At 34.7% G+C, this 23942-nt stretch overlaps 2 protein-coding genes across 6 annotated transcripts in view; one reads left to right on the forward strand and one right to left on the reverse strand.

Moving 5' to 3' along the window:
• The window catches only part of LOC138697766 (phosphatidylcholine translocator ABCB4-like), a 264750-nt gene that overhangs the window by 201522 nt on the left and 39286 nt on the right, over nucleotides 1-23942 (forward strand). For 4 of the 5 annotated variants that reach the window (XM_069823274.1, XM_069823281.1, XM_069823258.1 and 1 more), the window contains 7 exons: nucleotides 13446-13583; nucleotides 14995-15140; nucleotides 17500-17599; nucleotides 19895-20028; nucleotides 20888-21059; nucleotides 22894-23009; nucleotides 23719-23890. In XM_069823274.1, coding sequence (XP_069679375.1) covers nucleotides 13446-13583; nucleotides 14995-15140; nucleotides 17500-17599; nucleotides 19895-20028; nucleotides 20888-21059; nucleotides 22894-23009; nucleotides 23719-23890 — 978 coding nt within the window. The remainder of the gene's footprint in view (nucleotides 1-13445; nucleotides 13584-14994; nucleotides 15141-17499; nucleotides 17600-19894; nucleotides 20029-20887; nucleotides 21060-22893; nucleotides 23010-23718; nucleotides 23891-23942) is intronic. The other variant, XM_069823290.1, reaches the window with a different exon arrangement.
• Nucleotides 3192-23942, reverse strand: part of LOC138697790 (required for meiotic nuclear division protein 1 homolog) — a 108504-nt gene continuing 87753 nt past the window's right edge. Inside the window, exons 6-7 of the mRNA XM_069823317.1 lie at nucleotides 13977-14081; nucleotides 3192-3212 (exon numbers count right to left, since the gene is read on the reverse strand). Coding sequence (XP_069679418.1) covers nucleotides 3207-3212; nucleotides 13977-14081 — 111 coding nt within the window. The 3' untranslated portion in view covers nucleotides 3192-3206. The remainder of the gene's footprint in view (nucleotides 3213-13976; nucleotides 14082-23942) is intronic.

The following is a 23942-nucleotide window of genomic DNA, read 5'->3' on the forward strand; positions in this document are numbered from 1 at the left end:
GGCACACAGTTCCATTGGAGCATGCGCAGTAGTAGTGTTTCACTGGCAGGCTTTGGAGCGTGGTAGGGAGCCAGTACAGTGTGCGTAGGAGGGGTTAGGAGTACTTTCAGATGTGTTCTCAAGCTGTCTGCAGTAGCTGTTGGCCCGTTGTATCATAAATATTGCAATGAATAGTGTGCAAAATATTTTAAATATGTAATTTTCTGTAAGACCTTTACACGAAAAGATAAAAATAAAGAAGATGGGTAGACGTACACAGGAATTAAAATTATAAGTGACGAAGAACAGCAATAGAGAAGTGACAAGAAAATTCAACATTCGGACTTACGAAAAATACAATATGTGGCTCAATATAAAAGACGCTATATTTTGTTTTCCTTGCCTATTGTTCGGCGGCGAACATTCATTGACAAAAACAAGTAGGCTACGTGTTATGAAATTTATTTATTTTTCTGTTTGAATTTAGGGCTGTGCGTAGTAATTAAATAATTTTGATTATCGTTCTGTAGGTATGATTGATTTGAAGCACATGAATGAAAGAAATAAAAAACACGATTCTTTGCTGCACACTCAACAATAATGTTAAATTAGCAGTGTTGGGTCAAACAAACATACAGACACAATTGGATTCAATGAGATTGTCGAACTTCACAATGATAAAGTTACCAAGAACAGATAAGTGCGTGCGGTTTTGTGGAGCTTCTGAGTTGGCTTTAAGAGATCACGAAGACGGAAACTCATCTTTAAACGCTAGTATTTTTCTTGGCCTCGTCAATTTTAGTTCTGAATTAGACGCACTCTTAAGGAACATTTGGAAAGAGGAACAGTGTTCAAAAGCACATCAAACACTATACAGCACGAAATCCTTGAAGCCATTTTGGATGTATGCCATGATGAGATTTCAAAGAAATAAAGAATGCTGCTGACTTTTAGCAGTTAAGGCTGATGAGACGACACACGTATCGAATGCTTGTGAACGTGTGAACTGTGTTATAAAACGAAATATAGCGAAAACAATATTATTTACGGTGTGCTGCAATAGAAATTGAACACTTTACTTTGCTATTACTGGACCTGCATAGGAAACTGATTAACTGCAATTTCTTGACTAACAAAATTATCTAAATCTATACCTACGTAACATATGTTAATAGTTATGTAGTAGTTAGTACCTATAATAATAATAATAATAATAATAATAATAATAATAATAATAATAATAATAATAATAATAATAATAATAGGGTGTAATAATAATAATATGATAATCATAATCATAATAAATATTTGTGCACCACCAGGATTATTCATCACCACACGCCACTGACTGTGACATTTCTAAGTCAAAATATTCTATTGAACTATACGATTAATTATTATTAACCCAAACTACTAAAAATGAATGGCAGAAAGAATATAGTACAAAGTAAACGGTTCCTTGATCCTGGGGCTCTGAAATTAACAGTCCAGACTCTCAAAATATTTCTTCAACAATAGCTCCTTCAAAAATATACATTAACAGCTGATCTCTCTATGAGTAAGTGCTGCAAATTTTAGGGAAACAAAACAGTACCTATTACCCAGCCAAGACCACTTAGATTCAATGCCTATAAAATTTGTAAAATATTTTCCTTTTGAAAATAAAACATTAGAATATTTAAATTTAGAGCCTTATCTATGTCTTACAGTAATAATAAACAAATATTTCTGAGAGACTTTTTCATTGGAATTCCCAGTTTGCCCGGAATGGCTCTACAGCAAACAAATACAAAGGGGAAAAAGTGATAAGAGCTGCAGCAAAAAATGCATCGATCTCAAATACAGGAAGGGAAGAAGGGAGGGGGCATTAATAATTGCGTCACTAACATGGTCAATGCGGCAGCTGACCCTCTGTATGGATTTGAAATAATCACTTATGACCTAGTTATTTAAGACATAGTTCCTCTTCCAAAGATATTAATTACTTTTTTAAAAAATGAGGAATCTTTCTTCGAATTATTTGGAGAATAGAGACCCTTCTATTAATTTTAATGAAGAAGACGAAAGTAGAAAGTGTCTTGCCCCCCCACCACCAAAGTCGGCGCCTATACCACTCTTCCTCGGCACTTGACTTCCGACTTGAGACTAACAAAATTTGCAACGTAAAGTAAAAGTTATTCTGTGAGTTATTCTGTGTATCTGTATTAGTAAAACTTTTTTTTCGTGATACTAATTCATCTTTTCATTTGCCAGTTTATTTACGGACCAAATAGTGTGACGATTCTTCAGGATGATAATCATTATGTGTTTCTGATTTCAAGTAAAGACTTGTTACATTTTGCTAAAAATTATATTCCATGTGCATCATTTTCACACTTAAGATATTGAACATGAACAAAATCCTTTCTAAGAGCTTATGAAAAATCGTTGAACACGAAGAGACATACAAATGAAGGGTCCACTGAAATAATATGCTTAAGTCACTTTTTTATTTCCATTTTTATTTTATTTTTGGTGCCCATCGGCTAGCTCAAAGTAATTTAGCTTTCTAGTAAATCAGAAAAGCAAAAAGCCTGCATTGTAACACGGTAACTTAAATTAACTAATATGTAAATTAATAACGCCTTATAAGTGTATTATGGTTAAGAAATTCTCCCTTGAAAACTTCTAGGAAAGTGACTTAGCACGTTCTTTCCGTAGACCCTTCAAATATCATACCCAAAAGCATTATTTCCCCTAAAATCTCGAAATCTGTTTTTATAGCATCACAATATGTTCAGTAGTAAAAACTTATCAATGTCCAAAACAGACATTCCAATTAGAATTAGTAATTAATATTATGTTAATTGTTACAGATTTAATCATAATATAAATAAATCAGTCACATTAACAAATAAAAATAAAAGGATCTCAGCAAGAGAACATCATGTATATAAAATTACGAAAATGAATAGTAGGCCTATACCTAAAATTGCTCCACTCCATTTTACCACAGTTGAAATTTTGACAATTTCAGGCAAAAACACATTTCCGCTATTGGACCATTACACAAAGGATTACAATGGAAGTCAAGAATTAACAGACCCGAGTGAATACTCTAGGGGACACTACACATGTTCTTATTTACTGACTGTCAAATTTTATGTTTATTACATTATGTAGCTAAAATTTATATTTTAATCCTACCTCATTATGTTTGTCAGATTCGGCATTCACACAATATATGGTTAAGCCTGAAAGAAAGAGAATAAACTTGTAAATACGTCAAATAGTAACAAGAGAATAAACTTGTAAATACGACAAATAGTAACAAGAGAATAAACTTGTAAATACGTCAAATAGTAACAAGAGAATAAACTTGTAAATGCGTCAAATAGTAACAAGAGAATAAACTTGTAAATACGTCAAATAGTAACAAGAGAATAAACTTGTAAATACGTCAAATAGTAACAAGAGAATAAACTTGTAAATACGACAAATAGTAACAAGAGAATAAACTTGTAAATACGTCAAATAGTAACATGAGATTAAACTTGTAAATACGCCAAATAGTAACAAGAGAATAAACTTGTAAATACGTCAAATAGTAACAAGAGAATAAACTTGTAAATACGTCAAATAGTAACAAGAGAATAAACTTGTAAATACGTCAAATAGTAACAAGAGAATAAACTTGTAAATACGTCAAATAGTAACAAGAGAATAAACTTGTAAATACGACAAATAGTAACAAGAGAATAAACTTGTAAATACGTCAAATAGTAACATGAGATTAAACTTGTAAATACGCCAAATAGTAACAAGAGAATAAACTTGTAAATACGTCAAATAGTAACAAGAAATAACAATACTACCTATTTAAACCCAAGCGCAATGCATGCTCACGAACACAAACACAAACACAAACACAAACACAAACATGCATACATACATACATACATAAATACATACATACATACCAGGGCATTCGACAAGTAATGACAACATAGTTACTGTTTCACACTCAATTTATTTAGGTTACTTTTTGAACAACGTTGCCAAATCCTTGGGAGATGGCGGACTCCATCTGCAGCATCATTCCTGGAGGTCTCTCTCACTGATTGATCTAAAGCTCTTTGGTTGTCAGCTCTTGATTGAAAGTGAATGTCTCGCTTCCACCAACTTGCAATAGTTCATTGTGGTAGGACTCCTTTCCCATAAAGCTTTTTCTTAATACTCTAAAGCACAGAGTTGCATATTTTTCTCTTACAACTTGGATCTTTAAGAAGCACATTCGTTCGTATCTTTAGGGTTGTATTGTTTACTACAAATCATAAACAGCCACTGTATTTACAAAATACGGCTACTTTGAGACTTCCAACATTGCAAATTTATGAAACAATCGCTGCTCTATTACATGGTACAAGATTTCAATGGTTACCGCTAGGAGCACTGATTCACAGTATTGTTGACATTACTTATCGAATGCCCTAGTACGTAGGCCTGCATAGGCTACAATACAATACATATTTCGCTACATCAAGAAATATAATCTTGTCCATACAATTTGTATCATATTTTCATCTTCTTTTCAACTATCTTCCAATATTCAGATCATAAGTGAATACAGTGGCATTCTAGAACGCAAAATTCATGTCCAGTGTAAAGTGTGCAGGTCTACGAATGTTCGATTACATTGGCTTATTAAATTCTTATCAGGTTACTTTGTGTACATGCTACAGGTGTATTGATTAGCCCAGTGAATTAGTAGTGTGAGAAGCATATGGTGTGCAAGTTACATGGTGTCCTGCAACTAATTAAAGAATAAGTACAGTATTATCCAGTCTCGCGCATACATAACAGATAGTGGACAAAGAAGTTGATGACACAGTTGATTTGCTTACTTAGTAACTTATTACTCTGCTCTACATTAGAGATATGAAGATCATAATCCAAGTAAGTTCATAAAGTAATTATGATAGGCAGTGTAAGTCGTGTAACGTAGGAACTATTTTATGGTCTATATTAATGTTGCACATATTTACGGAGGGTAAAATAAATTATGACTAACAAAATTACATGGAACATTATTTACTTACTTATTTATTTATTTATTTATTTATTTAACTTAGTAGAGATAAGGCCATGAGGCCTTCTTTTCCCCTCTACCAGGAGATTACAACTACAATATTAAGAATACAATTACAATTATAATTACAATTGATATTTAATTTATAAATACAATAAAAATCAAAGTACTAAAAGATTAACTGATTAATAAAGGCTAGACAGTTTATTGTAGAAGTTAAGAACAAAGAAAGATTATTTTTACTTAAGTAAACATTATACCTACGCTACGCAGTAAGAAAATGCTTAATGGGTTTGTTTTTTAACACTGTTAAATTCCGACAGTCTCTGATGTCACTGGGTAGGGTATTCCACAAGCGGGAGAGCGAGATTGTGTATGATAATGAATACGATGATGTCTTATGTGTTGGTATGCGGCTATTTTGCGTGCGTGTGAAGAGATTGTGATACGATGACAGGTACCTGAAACGGGAGGCAAGGTAGGTAGGTGTAGAGGTGTGAAGAACTTGGAAAAGGAGAACAAGGGAATGAACATTTCTACGTTCGTTAAGCCGTAGCCACTTTAGAGTTTGGAAGGATGGGGTAATGTGGTCAACGCGACGGACATCGCAGACGAAGCGAACACAAGAATTATGAACACGTTGTAATCTTTGCTACTGGTTGACATTGAGACCGGTCAGTAGAAAATCACAATAATTAAAGTGGGGCATTACTAGTGTTTCCACTAGTATTTCTTTTTAGTCATAGCGGGAGAAGTTTTCGAATGTTGTTTAAGGAATATAGTATGGAAAGCACTTTTTTGATAATATGAGTTACTTGGTTATTCCAGTTTAAATGCGTATCGAAGTAAACCCCAAGGTTTTTAACACAGGAAGCAAAAGGGATTGTTGTGTCGTTTAACTTGACTGGAAGAACAGGAGTAATGTTGCATAATAGACGTTGATGTCCCACTAGGATTGCTTGTGATTTTCTTGCATTGAGAGTCAAACCGAACTTTCTGGTCCATGCAGATATAGATTCAAGGTCCTCGCTAAGATTGCGTATTGCGATATGTGTACATTATTGTAAAAGATTACTTTTTTATATCAACATAAGGCCTAGTCTTTCTCATAGCATATATTATTTTCATTATATTTTCATTTCAGAACACTTGAGTGAGTGAGTGAGTGAGTGAGTGAGTGAGTGAGTGAGTGAGTGAGTGAGTGAGTGAGTGAGAAGATAGAAGTATACTGTATATAGTTTGCGAAAGAAGCGAAAAGAAAATGGGTAGGAGAGTTTCCATATGAAATAAATAAATAAAGAGAGAGAGAGAAAAATAAAGGAAAAGGAAAGACTGTGTGTATATGAAAAATATTCATAGTTTATGCGGCACAATTTCAACATTGAAATAGTCTGATGAAACCTAATTAAATTTGAAAGGCTTATGAAAAGTCCTAAATATTTTTCTTTCCCCAAATTATTTAATAATCCGTGGCGCTACAGCTCGTAAAGGCTCTAGACCGACCAGCCGGCTTCTGACCTCACGCCCACATGCCGAAGCAGAGGTGGACGATCATCCAACCAGAATGGAGGTATCGTGTGGTTAGCACGATGATCTCCCCAGCCGTTATAGGTGGCATTCGCAACCGAATTTCGCTACCTATCGTAGCTCCCCATGCTGGGTGGGCACCGGTCCTATACACTGGCTGAAATTACATGAGAAATTTTCTTTCCCTACGAGGACTCGAACCAGCACGCCCAAGTTATTTACAATACTTAAATTTCTTTTCAAATAGTAACAAGCCATGAAGACATAGATTATGTTATTTTCATATCTAACTTTAGAAATGTACAGTCTTAGAAAAACGTTTTGTCGCACAGATACTTTATAAGTCATCCCAGAAAGGAGACAGTGCCCGTGATCAGACATACAACGAAACAAAACTAATTTTATTACCTCAACTAGTCCTTCTCTTGTGAACCAGGTCGCACTGCCTCCTTTCTGGGACTTAAAAAGTATCTGCCTCACAAAACTCTTTTTCTAAGACTTACAAGGAATGTAAGATTTACATGAAGACTACTCAAGATTAGAGATTTTAAATCAATTATTGTAATTGCAATGTTATGTGGATTAGATATATCAAATTCAAAATTAATATCAGGAGATTTATCGAAAACATTATATACAGGATGATTCAGAAGAAATATTAAATATTTTAGGGGTTGTAGTATTGACTATTTCGAGTAAAAAAAGTTCATATAAACATATGTCCAATTTTTTATGGGTACGGAGATACAACTGTTTGAATGTTACACATAATAAGCGTTACAAAAGAACATTTCAACAGTTGAGTTCTGCTCTGTTGACAACAGTAACTGCTCCTCTTCTTGGATCGTTTTATTCTTTTATGAGGGCAGCACTATTTATAATGCCAGCGACCAAATTCGTCCCTTCTGTTTACTTTGATTTTATATAAGTACTTCGCCTTTCATCTACCCCATCGACAGGAGTAAGGTCTGGGGACCTTGGTGTGCAATGTATGTGACCATGGCGGTCGATCATCGTTCGGTGAATGTGAGATTTTGGTTATGTGTCACCTGACGGCTAAAATTTACAGGGGTTCCGTCGTTCTGGAGGAACATGCTCATCTTTGTAGTCAAGGGAACTACAAACAGCTGTTTCTCTGCACACATTATGAAAAGTCCTGCCCTCAGGCGATCTCAGAAGAGTGATACGTATTATTATTTTGTGCGAAGTCAATTTTACTTAGCCATAGCATTTGTAGGGCTTGTTATTCATAACAATCAAACAGCTGTATCTCCATACCCATTGAAAATAGGACACATGTTTATATGAACTATTTTTACTCAGAATAGTTCATATTACCATTTCATAAAATATTTATTATTTTCCCTTAATCATCCTGTATTTTCGGTATTACAAAAAGTGGCATAAATAAACTAATATAGTACATCAAACCCTGTTCAACATCTACTTGGAGGATTTAGTGAAGAACTGTTTTCAGAACATGGGAGGAGTGACAGTAGGGGGAAGAAGAATAAAGTGTATAAGATTTGCTGATGATATGGCGTTGTTAGCAGAAGAGGAGATGACACTAAGGGATATGCTACTAGAGCTAAATGACAGCTGTGAGCAGTATGGAATGAAGATAAATGCCAACAAGACGAAGACCATGGTCATAGAAAGAAAAGTAAAGAAAGTAAACCTGCTAATTCTAAATGAAGCAGTAGAGCAAGTGGACAGCTGTACTATAGGCCTAAGCAGTAACATGAACTACTGCCAAGAAGTCAAAAGGAGAATAGCAATGCAAAGGAAGCTTTTAATAGAAAAAGGAGCGTCTTTTACGGACCTCTAGAGAAATAACTAAGGAAGAGACTAATGAAGTGCTTTGTATGGAGTGTAGCATTGTATGGGGCATAAACATGGACAGTACGACGAAGTGAAGAGAAACGACAAGAAGCATTTGAAATGTGGATAAGGAGAAGGATGGAGCGTGTGAAATGGACAGACAGAATAAGGTGTTGGAAAGAGTGGGTGAAGAAAGAATAATGCTGAAACTAATTAGGAAGAGAAAAAGGAATTTGTTGGGTCACTAAGTGAGGAGAAACTGCTTACTGAAGGATACACTGGAAGAAATGGTGAACGTGAGAAGAGTTCGGGGCATAAGAAGATATCAGATGATTTATTTATTTATTTTATTGAGTTATTTTACGACGCTGTATCAACATCTAGGTTATTTAGCGTCTGAATGAAATGAAGGTGATAATGCCGGTGAAATGAGTCCGGGGTCCAGCACCGAAAGTTACCCAGCATTTGCTCGTATTGGGTTGAGGGAAAACCTCGGAAAAAACCTCAACCAGGTAACTTGCCCGACCGGGATTCGAACCCGGGCCACCTGGTTTCGCAGCCAGACGCGCTGACCGTTACTCCACAGGTGTGGACCTATCAGATGATAGATGACATTAAGATATGTGGATCATATGAAGAGACAAAGAGGAAGACAGAAAATACGAAAGATTGGAGAAAGCTGGGTTTGCAGTGAAAGACCTGCCCTTGGGCAGAACACTATGAATGAATGAATGAGTACATTAAAAACATTGACGAACTGTGATTTGTAATAATAACATGAAAATCTAGGAAAATACATATAAGGAATAACGTTCATTCTAAGAAAAAATGATTCAATGACATTCCTGTTTCTTCACACTATTTTATTGATATGTTCTTAAAAATATTCACTAATAACATGCGGGTTAAAGTGCAAACAGACGTATATTGCATCGAATATTATTCAGATACAGTAGGATTCCGTTTATCCGAAATAAAGGAGACAGAGCCATTTCGATAACGTGATTTTTCAGATAATGGATGAGAAATATTTTCGGTATAAGGCGGAAGGAAAAGAGATCGTTAAGCAAGTAAAGACTGGTTCACAAGAAACCGGGAACGTAAACGAGAACGAGAACGGAAATATTAAAATAATGTTAAACCGGGAACGGAAACGACGAGAACGAAAATATTGTTAAAATATATGTAATTAACATCATTTTAATATTATTTCCATTCTCGTTCTCGTTGTCGTTTCCGTTCCCGGTTTATTGTGAACCAGCCTTAAATTATAAAAAAATTCAATGTATTTAATATTGTAATTGCACATCAATTTTACATCCAATACAGTAATCATTTACTCGACATCGCACTCACGAAACTAAAAAATAAGACGTACCGATAACGCGATAACTGAAACACAACTAAAATGAATGAGAAATTGGAAAATTACCTCGAATGCATACACCTTAATCCTGTAATTCCCGGGTAGGTAGGAGGAGGGAGGGACGAAAAGAACGTCTCATTTAACGGGACTGACCGCGCAGGGTTACTTTACAAAACAAGTGTTCTGGGGATGGAGGTGGAAAACAGACGTAGCTGTCTAGCATGCTGTGAGGACACTGACACTTAAATTTGTAGCCATGCTATAGGCAGTATGAGCCATAGAGGATGAACGAAATATTGCAGGAATGAACAAAACTTTTTTTTTTCGATGTTGTTTCGGATAAGCCGGATTTCGGTTAACAGAAGTTCGGTTTTACTGTATTAAGATTTTCAGCAGAAATGTCAAAAATAAGAACACTTCACACGTCACAATAACTGAATTCGAAATTTAAATTTCCTCACAATAATTCATTTATTGTGTCAATATAAATGTCCCAATACAATTTTAAATTGAATTAGTTGAAACATCCACTACGAAAATCAGTTAACTTAACAATACTCAAGCAATTTAAAATAGTTTGAGGCAAGAAGTATGAAACTGGCCAAGCATAACACAATATTAGAACTGTAATTTGAGAAATATCAACCTATGTTTCTTAACTTACGGTATCAGTAGTCCCCACCTATAATACTGGCAAGAAAGGCAGTCTTCATTTCGATGACTTCCTGCTTCGCTGAGCTCTCAAATGGTGAATAGCATAAACTCTGATAGAGCCTTGCACCAGGAAACTCATTACTTCCAATCGAGTACATGCGATATCGCACTGAATATCAGTCAATAAAAATAAAGCAGGGCTGGACAAGCAACTTGATTCCGCTAGCAATGTTCTCAGTATTTATCTCATTCTTCAATACATCAATAAAACTTTTAACGGCTTGGGTAATACTACGTGCATGTTTAGACACATTTACATAGTGTACATTTAGCAATAATTTTATTGTGGACGGCTTGGAAGCAGGGATGTATTTCAGGCGGACCCTGTTGTCGACGGTTTTATTGCAGTCTACCGTCCTTATAACGAGAATAAAATTGTAGCCTGTGTTCGAATTTCGAACATATTAAAGTACAAAATAAATAATGAATTTAATACCATTTGTTAATGTAAAAAGGTATCGCAAAACGTGTTTATGTTTGATTACAAAACAAATACCTTCACGATAAGCTTGGACGATAGACAACCCCCACAAGCCAGGAAAACAAATCATCTGAAAGTAGACCTATTATTTGTCATGTTTGAAAAACTTCGAATATTGAGAAATTCTTTATATAATGTGGTTGAGTATAATATAGTCGATTTACCTTTAAAAATATTTGCACGTATATCCCTAACACTCTGTAGGCGTATGTATGTATGTATGTATGTATGTATGTATGTATGTATGTATGTATGCATGCATGTATGTGTAGAAGTAGGCGGGTTCAATCCCACATGGTGGCGGAATTTCTCTCGTTGCCAAAACTTCCAGAATGGTCTCAGGGTCCACTCAGCCTCCTGACAAATTAAGTACCGGATATTTGTCTGAGGGTAAAAGGCAATCTGAACGTGAAGCTCATCATACTACCTCATTCTAATGCCGAGGTTATGAAAGCATGGAGCTCTACCTCCATGCTCCTCATGCGCCTTCATAACTTATAAGTAGAGGGCGGAATTTTAGGCCCTAAAAAGTGGCATTTTATGCGCCTTAAATGGGTCCTTATACTCCTTTATTTAGGCTCTATAAAATAAAAAATAGGCTCTTTGTTAAAGAATGTCACTAATATAAGATTCAACATTCATTTAATACAAAATTCCAGGATTAAAAAAAAAAAAACTTCCACACATTTCACATTTTACAAGGGTACACATGCATACACAAAATGAAGACATTCTGTCTTTAAGTTAGTGTTTTTCATTCATCAATCACATTTCCATAGTTTGCTTCACAGTAGATGATCAGCACCTATTGTGGCTATTGTGTCCCTCACTGCTGTACTTACAAATGGTGAGAAAAAAGGAAGGGGTTGTTATCTGTCTTGGAATGTAAGAGCATTTTTATTCGGGTACAACCGAGCGAGTTTGTGTTAAATTGCTGACAGAGAGAGGAAGATATAATAATAATAATAATAATAATAATAATAATAATAATAATAATAATAATAATTTGTCCCGCAGAAGTTCTTTTATATGCCAGTAAATCTATTGACATGAGCCTGTCGCATTTAAGCACACTTAAACACCATTGACCTGGGCCGGGATCGAACCCGCAACCTCGAAGCACAGAAGGCCAGCCCTATACCGACTACGCTACCCAGGCCGACTGAAAGTTGGAATCTTAGGATGAAAGATTGTAAGAACGAGAAGGGGTGGCCCGGAGGTACTTCTCTATTGTGTTGTTCACTGCTAGGATGGAGTTGTTTTCCGTCTGGGAATGTAAACGGTACAGAATGTTAAGAAAAACAGTAAACAATTACGAAAAATGATGCGAAAATTAAAAATAAAACTTAAAAATAGGCACTAACGTCAAAATAGGCATTTTAGGCACTATAAAACCCCTTTATTTATACCTATATTTCCATGAAAAATGTGAATATTAAATCTCAAGCCTGTATGTATCAAGGAAAAAAAATAGATTTTTGCCTAAATTCCCCTCTCTACTTATAAGGGGTAGGTATATAAAAAATATAATAAAGAGCGCACTAATATGTTTTAATTGGTTTTACAACGCTTTGTCAACTGTTGTGGTTATCTAGCGTCTGAATAAGATGAAGGTGATAATGCCAGCGAATTGAATCCTGAGTCCAGAGCCGAAAGTTACCCAGCATGAGTTCTTATTGGGTTGAAGGAAAACCTCGGAAAGAAGCTCAACCAGGTAACTTGGCCCAACCAGAATTTGAACCTTGGCCTGCTTGTTTCGCGGTCATTCATGCTAACCGTAACTCCACAGCAGTGGACTGTAATATTATTAGCTTATGACCTAGAAAAATTGGCAAAGGCCTAAATCGACTGTGTAATTCAAGGCTTCCTGCAAAAATAATGAAGTATGAACAAAACTATGGAAAATTGTTTGCATAAAACATTTTGTTACCCTTTTAAATAACACTATATTTTTTTTCGATTAACAGGAAAAATTTAAATGCCTGTGAATTACCTTGAGATTTTCTATAGCATGCAACATTGCAGGCTTTTGACGATAAAAAGGAAGGAAAACAGTCTAATTTTTAGAGAGAAGGCAGTTTGGATTGTGAAGAATTCGTATAGGTCAGGACATCAGTTGACTTGAAAACGTATTAGAAAATAGGTACAGATTGGAAAAAATTGATCGGTGTAACCTAAAGACGATTATTTAAACATGTGAAATAAACAACTATAACACTTCAAAATGAATGAGAAACGCACATTTTACTTCACTTAGAAAATCCAAGGCATACCAAAAGCCTAACCTAACCTGTCATAGATTCGTATATGCAACACACACCAAAAGTCTAAACTAACCTAACTCAATCTGTCATAGATTCGTATATTTAGGCATACGAAAAGCTTAAACTAACCTAACCTATCACAGATTCCCGCATCGTGGAACTTAGAAAAATGCAAGTTGGAAGTTTCATTGTCGCGTACTATAGAAAAGCCTTACTTTGTTTCAGATGCGCTATATGAAAGGAGGAGATTGGTTGTTATTATCTGCTGGAATATTCTTCGCATCAGTACACGGTGTTTGCTTTCCTCTTATTACCATGATTCTGGGACATATGACCGACATTTTACTGTCACAAGCTGCACAGGTCTGTGATATAATTTGGTGTTATCATAAATTGAAGATCTCCTCGGAATAATGATCTGACCAACAAAATTGTAATTCATGGTTCGGAAGAAAGGAAAATAATGCCAGAGCTTATATTTACTATCATATCATTTGACTAAACAAGGATACAAGTTTATTCACCCATTGAACTCAATAATTTATTGTTATAAATAAATTCTTTAAAATAATTATTTTTTCCACTTACATCATATATTTCAAGAATCTGATGCTATATCTTTTTCCAGGGAAGTCTTCAATTCTTAATTTATTAGTCTTACAATAGATTTTAATAGCATACCAAGTCTAGATAAGGATTTACCAACATTATAAATAGTTCCTTAATATGAATATATTAATATGTATAAGAACTTACTTGTAGTTTTTGTAATGTCGTGCTAATAGCGTTTTCCTGCTTGCAATTTAGCTGCATTACAAGTTCCTCTTGATATACAGTAGCTTCGCAATAGTTAGTTTCGTACTGTGGAATGAAAACAGTACGAAATATATAACCTACGTTTAAAATATTCTTCTCTTCTGACATTTAATAACTCTAGCTAATTAAGAATAATTATTATTCCATTCGTTCTTGTTCGTAACAGTTTCAGCAATTTATCAGTTTCTTAGCAACAGAGTTACAATGCAATAATTATTATGATTCTTACTATACAGACTTCTGTTACATAAAACATCTAATTACTTGTTCCAATTGTCCGAGGTATTACTACTGTCATGTATTCTATTCCACAGAAGCAAAATTTCTTTTTCAGCAAAGCTGTGTAATTACGCGTAAAATTGTTTCTATGTGACACATAAATTACCCGTAGAATGAATATGGTTTATTATATATAATAGATCACAGACACATTACATACAACAATTTTACACAAAGATATATTATTATTTAAATACAATTTCTACATTTTACCTATTAACATAATTTGTTTTAACTTGCACTAGCTTTCAGTTATTGTGCAAGACTCAACTCATTCTAGAATATTGGTACCATCAGTATTGGTTTACCTTCCTAAGATGTACTTCCCTCTTCATTCTGCAATGTGCAGCTAGCGTATCTAAATCATCCCTAATTCTAGTTTCTTCCATACCTCTTTCCTTACAAAAATACCCGTAGAATGAGTAAAATACGTATAAAACTTAAAGTACGTAAACAAAACCAGAAAAAAAGGGCAAAATACTACAAGAAAACGTGGTTTTTTGCGTTGGTTATTGTTATTATGTACGGCAGAAAACAAAAAGACTTAAATAGAAACTTTCCTTTCGTAATTTTTAATCTCTTTCTGTTCTACAGTGTTATAAAACAAAATTTGTTCCAATTACATTAGTTATGTGATATTCACATACGTATAATTTGCTAATTAAATGCTTCATTTCAGAGATGCAACAGTTCTAACTCTTCTCTCAGTTCTCTCTTTGAATACGAAGAGGATATAGACATCCATAGAGAACTATCCATTGAAAATTTATTGCAAAACACATCATCTGGATCTCTCAATCCACAACAACTATTTGAGATTTTTAGGTATGTATGAAGGAGACTATTTGTAGGAAAATGCAACCACATACAGTATTTAGTTTTAAAATAATGAAATAGAACAACTGATGATGGAAAAACAAGTTACATATTGTTATCATATGGGGAAAACGAGCGTCATACTGAGCAAAACCAAAAAACAAAATAGCAACGATGATACGACCAGCAGTTTAATTTAGTTCATCGGATAGTTAACATTATTTTTCTATAGTAATTTCACTACAGGTTTTGATTTATCTAGAGAAAATCAAAACTCGAGTGGGACTTAATTATTACACGATTAGAAGAAATAGCCCTCTAATACAATAAAATATTTTATGCTCGACCATGCCGAAATGTAGTAATTATACACCTGGTAGTAGCCCGTTAATGCACCTCATTAAAGTACACCTATTCATTATAGTTCAGTTGTTCAGCCAATGAGTATTCACCATTGTACCATTATAAAAGCGCAAGTATCGATTATTCTCGGATATGCAATCGAAAGACAACTAGGGAAAAGTTACGGAGGCTGGAAATCCAATAATGTCGCAGAAGGTTATGTTCTGTTACTATAATAATTAGCGTTAATTGTAAATAATATTCAAATAAATTCAATTTGTCATCTCGTTTTTCAATTCTAAATCAATTTCCAGGTTATATCAAGACTAATGTTCATGTTATTCTCTACATTATATCAAGGTCAATGACATTCGTTCCTCGGAAAAAATCAATACTTTCGCGTCTGCGCACATCTCACAATTTAGAAGGTCAGTTCCGCTCCTCACTTACATAACCATAACATGAATACTTATTAATAATTTCAAGTTAGAAATATGGTCGAGCATAAAAAGTCCTATGAAACTTGCCTATAATGGTAATTAAGACGCTCGTATAAAAATTATGAAACTCGCTTGCGCTCGTTTCATAAACAAACATACTCGCGTCTTAATTACTACCATTATAGGCTCGTTGCATAATGTACTAAACTGACTTACTAAAATACTAAACTGTCTTGAAAATATATTATTGTACCATCTCATCATTACAAATATTCCGCTAGATGACAGTAGTGTGTTATGATTAGCTGTTCTCTTGTTACAATTGAAGGCTTCAGCGCCATAGTGGGCCAAGCGCCATTTATTAAAAACGGAGAAAGCAAGGGTTAAAGTTAAGTGAATACCATAGTTTAATGAAGATTGACATTATCATTTAGTTTGAATGTGTACTGTATACTTTATATTACTTGCTATATGTTTCCATTGAATTATGGTAATAACTTCATGTTAACCCTTGTTTTCTACGGTTTTAGTAAATGGCACTTGGCCCACTATGGTTCTGAACCCTTCAATTGTGTCAACTACACAATCTTCATTGAACTCTATGAACGATTACTAGTCAAGAAGGCTTTGTTGATTCAGTTTCATTTTATTAAAACAGTTGCACTCCACTTCAATTATTATCAATACATATTAAACAATCTCTCGTGATTATCCATACAGCAGAAGCTATAACTTAACCTAAATAATATAAACAAGATAAATGATAGAAAAGTTTTAATTAAGGATGATGAAATAAACTTGAATCATTTTAAAAGGTACAAATTATTGAAAGTAAAATGTTGGCAAACAAAGAAACAAATGCTAGGGAGATGATAAAAATTGTAGGATAAACAGCCATGATTGGTTGAAACACGTCGTTCCGTACCGTTTTATTGCTCAAAAGTAATATGACGTAGTAGAAGTGTAATAGTCATATTAACCCTGCTGGTCGGTTTGCCGTATGCGTGTACGCAGCTCTCTAGGTTAGTTATGTAGCGGTTTTACGTATACGTGTATGCATAATGCACGATTACACAAAACCGGCCACAGTTCATAATCTATTGGAGATATTTTCATGCGGTGTTTTAGTGTTTTACCCCCATATAGTTGTTTTATGTTAAACCATTTCGAAAATAAAAATTAAGAATTGACGTCATGTAAATTTAATTCTACTAGGGGATTTAAATACCGCTTCAGCGCTTAGCACCGGGATTTTTAAAAGTGGTTTCAGGGGTTAAACCCTAACTGAAAATAATCTAATTTTTTGACACCAAAACAGAATTAATATAATTTACCATGGTAGCATATATCAATCATCCATACACACGCAGAAATTAAATAATTTACTATTAGACCAGATAGCATACTCTGTTTATATATTTCATTCAACCAATAATATGCCATTAACTGAAAATTAAATCTCAATATAAAATGTTCCCAAGAAAATGAGTAACAGTAGGCCTATGTATTTATGCGCGCTGGTTTGTACTTCAATGGCTCACCTTACATTTAAAATTAATATTGATATTATATGCTTGATTTTGCAGCTCAGAGCCGGGTTCGATGTCTAAAGAGGAATTTGAAGATTTGCTGTCATTGTTTTCCGCAATGATAGGATTTACTGTCCTCATTGCAGCATTTCTACAGGTGACACTAAATGTTTCTTAATTACTCGTACATACGAGCTAAATTGTATTAAGTTTGTGTGTATAATAATTATTGTAATGCATGCACAATATCATTATGAAATAAAATCCACATAACGCAGTTGCTACAATATTACTTTTATTTTAAAATGTATTGTTTTGTAAATCCATTTTTCGACGTTGCATATTTCCTTAATATTTGAAGCGAAAACCTTGTTTTCATTAGCTAACATTAATTAACACCGTTTTCTAATTTAGAGTCTTGGACATTAAAGGTAAAACTATTGCTAAATTAGATAAATGATTAAGATTATATACTATACACGGTGAAAGATGTTCGATAACAGTCCTTTCAAAAGACGAATCCTTGGCATAGTATGAATGGAAAAGTCCTATACCATTTTGTTCTTCGCACTTAGATTTTCCATAAATAATGATTTTACATGATAATTGTTGATTCTATCGTCTTTTAAATACATTTATAAATACACACTTTGTACACGTCTTTACATTAGAGTTCTCAGTTCCAATAATAAAATTAGTGTTTTGCATAATGTTCTGGCACATTATGGTTTAAGTGTATCTCGAGATTTTATTATTAATAAATCAGTTTAAGTAATGGATGTTTGGCAACGCTGTTACCGAAATATAGATACGTGCTTCACCCTTTTCCCCTTAACATACGCCAGGGCGGTAACAGCTTCCTGTTTAACTCCTTTGACAGGTAAGATTTTTTTGTAATTATCTTGCATTTGTTGTATTTATTGGTACTTTAATTATTGCTATATTTTAATAATAGTTTTGTTAATAATTTACGGTATATCACAGCTTCTCTTATCGCCGTACATAAACTAACAAAGTTAATGTTTCAGTTTGTTCCAATTTTATTTTTTATTTTGAGTATAAATTGTACGCAAACGGAAAATGGCTCGTATGCCAATCAGTACTAATATTTGCGATAAATACTTTCCGTGTACTCCCATAATAATTTCAATGGTATGGAGCACTATGAAGGATTGCCCACTTTGGATAAGTTCAATTTACTCGAATATCTTCTCGCATTATTAAACCCACGATACTTCAGACTAGAGACGAGCATGAGAAGCATTAGACTACCGAAAATGACAAAGATTTACAACTCATTTGGTATAAAGTAGCTATAGGTATATTACACAAACACAGTATTATTATTAAAGAAGAAGCCAGGCTGCTTGTGAATTACATTTTTAACATGATCACATTATTATATAGGCCTACAATATATTCATACAGGTGGTAAATTTTATTACGTCCGACCCCGAAAATTCTAACAAGTAAATTTAATTGCGTCTTGCACAAACCATGTACGAGGAAGGATAGGAAACTGACACGCAATTTTTTTTACGGAATATTATTTTGTTCCGAACGTTCAAAGTTGGCAGATAGTTCGAATCTTGCACTACAGATAGCAATGGCTCGATCAGGTGTCGACCTGAAGGAACTATCGGTAACTACCGAGTAAAGATGGCGCGTTTGCTGGCATCGTCTACGTAAGAAGAGCACAGAGGTGCAGTCTTTTTTTTTTTTTTTTTTTTGTGGCCGAAAAGAAAAATCCGAGTGAAATCCATAGGGAAATGTTGGAAGTGTATGATGCGGATTGTCGTCCCCATGTTGCGGCTTCTGTTTGTGGAAAAATTCGAGAAATCTTGCTGGAAAGTGCTCAACTATCCACCTTACAGTCCAAACCTCGCGCCGTCCAACTTTCACCTCTTCTGACCAACCAAAAGATTCCAAGGAGGCTGGCTAGTGCTTCGGTTCGGATAAAGAAGTGAAATGGTCCTGCGCAGGTGACTATACGTACTCGTAGGAAACAGAGTTGTATGAACAAGGTATACCCAAATTGGTGTTACGATGGCAGAAATGTCGAGAGACTTTAATCATATGTCAAAAAACAGGTAAAACCTGTAGCTTTCTTTGAGCATTATTTCTTATTTTCTTACTTATTAAATGTTTTTAAAAAAATTGTGCGCTACTGTCCGATCCTCCCTCGTACATATTAACTCAGAAAGCATGATGACGTAAGTATTTCGAACTCACAACGGTAAACCCGTACATTTTATATGTTCCATAAGGGTTCCTACCTACAGGTCCTACCTTCAGTAAAAAGAGATGTGACAATTACAATAATAAGAAAATAGCTAGAAGTACTGCTAACACTGAATTTCTCGCCTTATCTTTAATTTCACTGGTTAGTTCTATCTTAGTCTCAATCTTATAATGTTCATCAAACTATTTCATTCTTAATATCTCTTTTCAGCCGTTTTGTTGGGAGTTGTGCAGTAGCAGACAATTGCATCGTTTGAGACAAGATCTGTTCTCCCAACTTCTTCTTCAAAAGATGGTCTGGTTTGACTCCCATAAAGACAAAGACATTGCCACACAGCTTTGCAGGTATATGTGATGTGATAATACTGCCAATGATCTCGAAGTTTACATTTGGTTTACACATAAATTTATATGAACGCACACACATACAGTTATATTTACCCTAAGACAAATTTCCGAGTATAATTCACTGTCGTAATTTTTCTTTCTATTTTTAACACTGAACAAATGTTTATTCTTCCGAAACTACTATAGTACCGGTATATATTATCAAATCATGACTCAAATAAAGACATGTAATATAAAAAGAAGCCTAGAGCTGATGCATCATGTGTGGAGATTCACCGATCTCAAATGCAGAAGAAAAGAAAGTGAGGGGGCATTGTGAATTGAGTCATTAACACGTTCATTGCGACAGTTACGGATTTTTCGCTTATGTCCTACTTCATCTTCCAAATAAATTTTTGTTTTTAATAGGAGGAATCTCTCTTCAAATTATTTGGAGGGGCGACGTCCCTGACTTTATAAGTTGAGGGGTCAGAAAGTGCCTTGCCCACCAAAGTCAGCGGCTGTTCCTAGAGTTCAATTCTATCGATAGAGACGAAATTCAACGTGTGCGTAGAAATCGTTCCAGAAACTGTAAAATGTGCATCAGAGTGGATGGTCTACAGTTAGGCTACAGCACTTATTGTAAGGGTAGCCGATAAATTATATCTGTAATGTAATGTATAGGCCTAAGTCGTGAGATTTTAATGCCGAAAGCTGAGGCCTGAATCACCGCTAAGCGGATTGTTACTTGCCCATGTTACTTTCCAACGGTGTCGTACTAAGTGAAACCTGTTTCCAGGCGTATTATGGTTACTGTAATCCAATAATTTTATTCCCATTGTGTAGGAAATAAAGTCTGTGGTTCTTTTCTTTTCAGCCGAGTGGATCAAGTTCATCACGGGATTGGTGCCAAGATGGGAATGTTACTACAATATTCCGCGACATGTCTGTCAGGATTCATCGTCGCATTCTTTTCCAACTGGCGCTTGACGCTTTTTATACTACCATTATTTTTTGTCTGTTTAGTTGTTCCACACTTACTGGACAAGGTAGGGTCTATGTTATTATTAGAATTAAGAAATGTAATTACTTCGGAATATGTATATATGTCTTTCTCGTGTTAAGTTCTATCGTACCTGGTTAACATGTTTCGGCCTGTAATGGGCCTTCTTCAGAACTGGTTTTTGCTGGTCTTGGCACCTTTTGCTTTATTTGCTGTGGGGGTGTGTTTGTGTAGTGTAATGTGGAGTCAAATAGTGTGTGTGTGTGTGTGTGTGTGTGTGTGTGTGTGTGTGTGTGTGTGTGTGTGTGTGTGTGTTCTGAAATTGAGTTGTGTGTTGAGAATTTCATTTGGATGTGTTTCTGTGTGTCTGTATATTTCAATTGTTCTAGTGTGTTTAGTCTCTGGCTTTTTGGTTGGATGTGTAGGATTTCCATGTCTGTGTTGATGAACAGTACGAAATATACAGACACACAAAAACACATCCAAATTAAATTCTCAACACATAACTCAATTTCAGAACACACACACTCTTTGACTCCACATTACACTACACAAACACACCCCCACAGGAAACAAAACAAAAGGCGCCAAGACCAGCAACAACCAGTTCTGAAGAAGGCCCATAACAGGCCGAAACATGTTAACCAGGTACGATAGAATTTAACACGAGAAAGACATATATACATATTCTGAAGTGATATAGTGTTAAAAGTTGTGTAATCAAGATGTAAAATGTAATTAATAAAATAAAACTAAATTCTGTGTCGAAAATATGTGTGCAGTAGGGATAAAGATGAATGTCGTTATAGTGCGGGTCAGTAGAATAGAAACGAAATTATCGCTGCACGAAGTATTCATAATTAATAAAATTAAATTAAAGTAATCTTTATATTGAAACAGCGTATAGCTTACTAAAATACTCTGATGGGGGTGAAGGATTACGGTGAGAGTTGCATTCGACCATGAACAGGTACTTCATAATTTTTTCTACTATCAGATAACACTATTACAACATTGGGGTAAGCTTCGAGAACTACATGACACGCAATACAAGTGCATGGAGCTTTCAAGAATCTACGAAAGTTTCACTAAAATGTTACATAAGTTTTTCTAAGGGAGTTCCAATTGGTTCTTATGCTACTGCTCCGAGACATTGAAAGTCATCATCACCACCATCTTCAAGTTTCCAAACCAGGTGGTCTCTATAGAGAATGGAAGTGAAATAGCCTTGCAGATTTTTAGAGCGAATAGCTCATGTTGTATGTGATAAAAAACTATAGCATCATATTGGTGGAAAGTAAATAGTTTTTTCCAGAAACTATTGCGAGTAGGATCGTGATTTTTGTCCATATCGGTAGGAAAATTGATACAGAATAATTAAAATTAAAAATTATAGAGACATTTCGTTCTTCTCCATTTCCATGAGAAGTTGGAATCCATGAAGAGCTAACCCAGAGACAAAAACCTTAGAAAAATAAATAATGATTTGGTTTATAAGATTCAAACAAACATAATCATTAATCACACATTAGTGACGCGTTTATAAATATGCTCATAGCCCTATAAATAAGCTCAACTATTTCTCCTTCAAAATTTTCTAGAGCTCCTTCAATGGAGCAGCGAAATCCGTAGTGAGACAAGTGGCCAACAGGCTTGGAGCTCACATAACTCCCTTTGCAAGAACGCGTTTTCGCGTACGTTTTATATTTCTCCTATCTTTAAATTTCAATTTCGTTGCACATTCACTCCACCTACTCATCATCCCTCACCACCCTTCACGATGATACACGGATATGCTACTGCTTGTAGAAATATTATAATGTATAATTAATTTCCTTTCGCACTGTTTATAAATATCTTAAATCTACTCTTCACTTCAGGTTTACTTGGAACTAACTTCTAAGGAATACAGTGAATCAGGGCATATAGCAGAAGAAATAATATCAAACTTCAAGCCTGGTGAAGATACAGATGGATCACAGGTGGAACTTAATTGGTAAGAACACTATTCCCCTCAAAAAGGAAATATTAACAGTTATTTATGCAACAAATGGATAATCTTGATGATTATGACATGAGTGAATGTTTGCCAATTTTCACGAGTGTCATTATAATATTAACCACGAATTGGATGCAACACTTTATGGCATCTTAGCATTATAAATTGTAGGAAATAAATTATGAAAGAAATTCGGGATCCATAGCTGACCGAGTCTTCATATGTTCTTATCAATTAGTTGTGCCTGACATTGACACTGATTATAGAGAAATGGATGACCTTGCAGGTTATGTTACAAACGTTCCTTTATTTTGTTAATAATATAGTTTCTCTGGACCACAGAATTGTTTTATGTGATATTACAAAATTGTTAAAGATTGCAAATAAATGATACGTTACCTTTTGTCCTGCATTTCATTTCTTGTTACAACGCGAGTAGAAGCGGTAAGCAAGATAGCAAGCGTTCCTGTATTACATCATAGCGAATACATCATTGCATTTATTGGCACACATGCTATAATAAGCCGATTACGCACGATATTGGATGTAGTAACAACTTGTTTATAATGCTAGGATGGCATAAATGAATTTTATCATTCTAGGACACTAATGCCTTAAGTACATTGACTTAGTATTGAAATTCATTGGGATTCAGTTCTTATCTTTCCAATTTTTTTATGTTAACGTTGTTCTATTTTGTTTGCAGCTATAGAGAAGCTTTGCAGGGAAGTCAGAAGTCTACTCTGAAGAAATACTACAGCATAAGCAGTGCTTTCCTGGCCGCATACTTGGTAGCAAATGCCTTATTAGCAACTGCACTATGGCACGATTGGAAACTGATAGAAATGGGTTGTCATGCTCCTGGTGCAGTTGTTACAGTAAGTTCGTGTCATTTTTTTCAGCAACAGACCTTAATTTTATAATGAACAA

The sequence above is a fragment of the Periplaneta americana genome, chromosome 1, assembly GCF_040183065.1.
Source record: "Periplaneta americana isolate PAMFEO1 chromosome 1, P.americana_PAMFEO1_priV1, whole genome shotgun sequence".
Lineage (NCBI taxonomy): Eukaryota > Metazoa > Arthropoda > Insecta > Blattodea > Blattidae > Periplaneta > Periplaneta americana.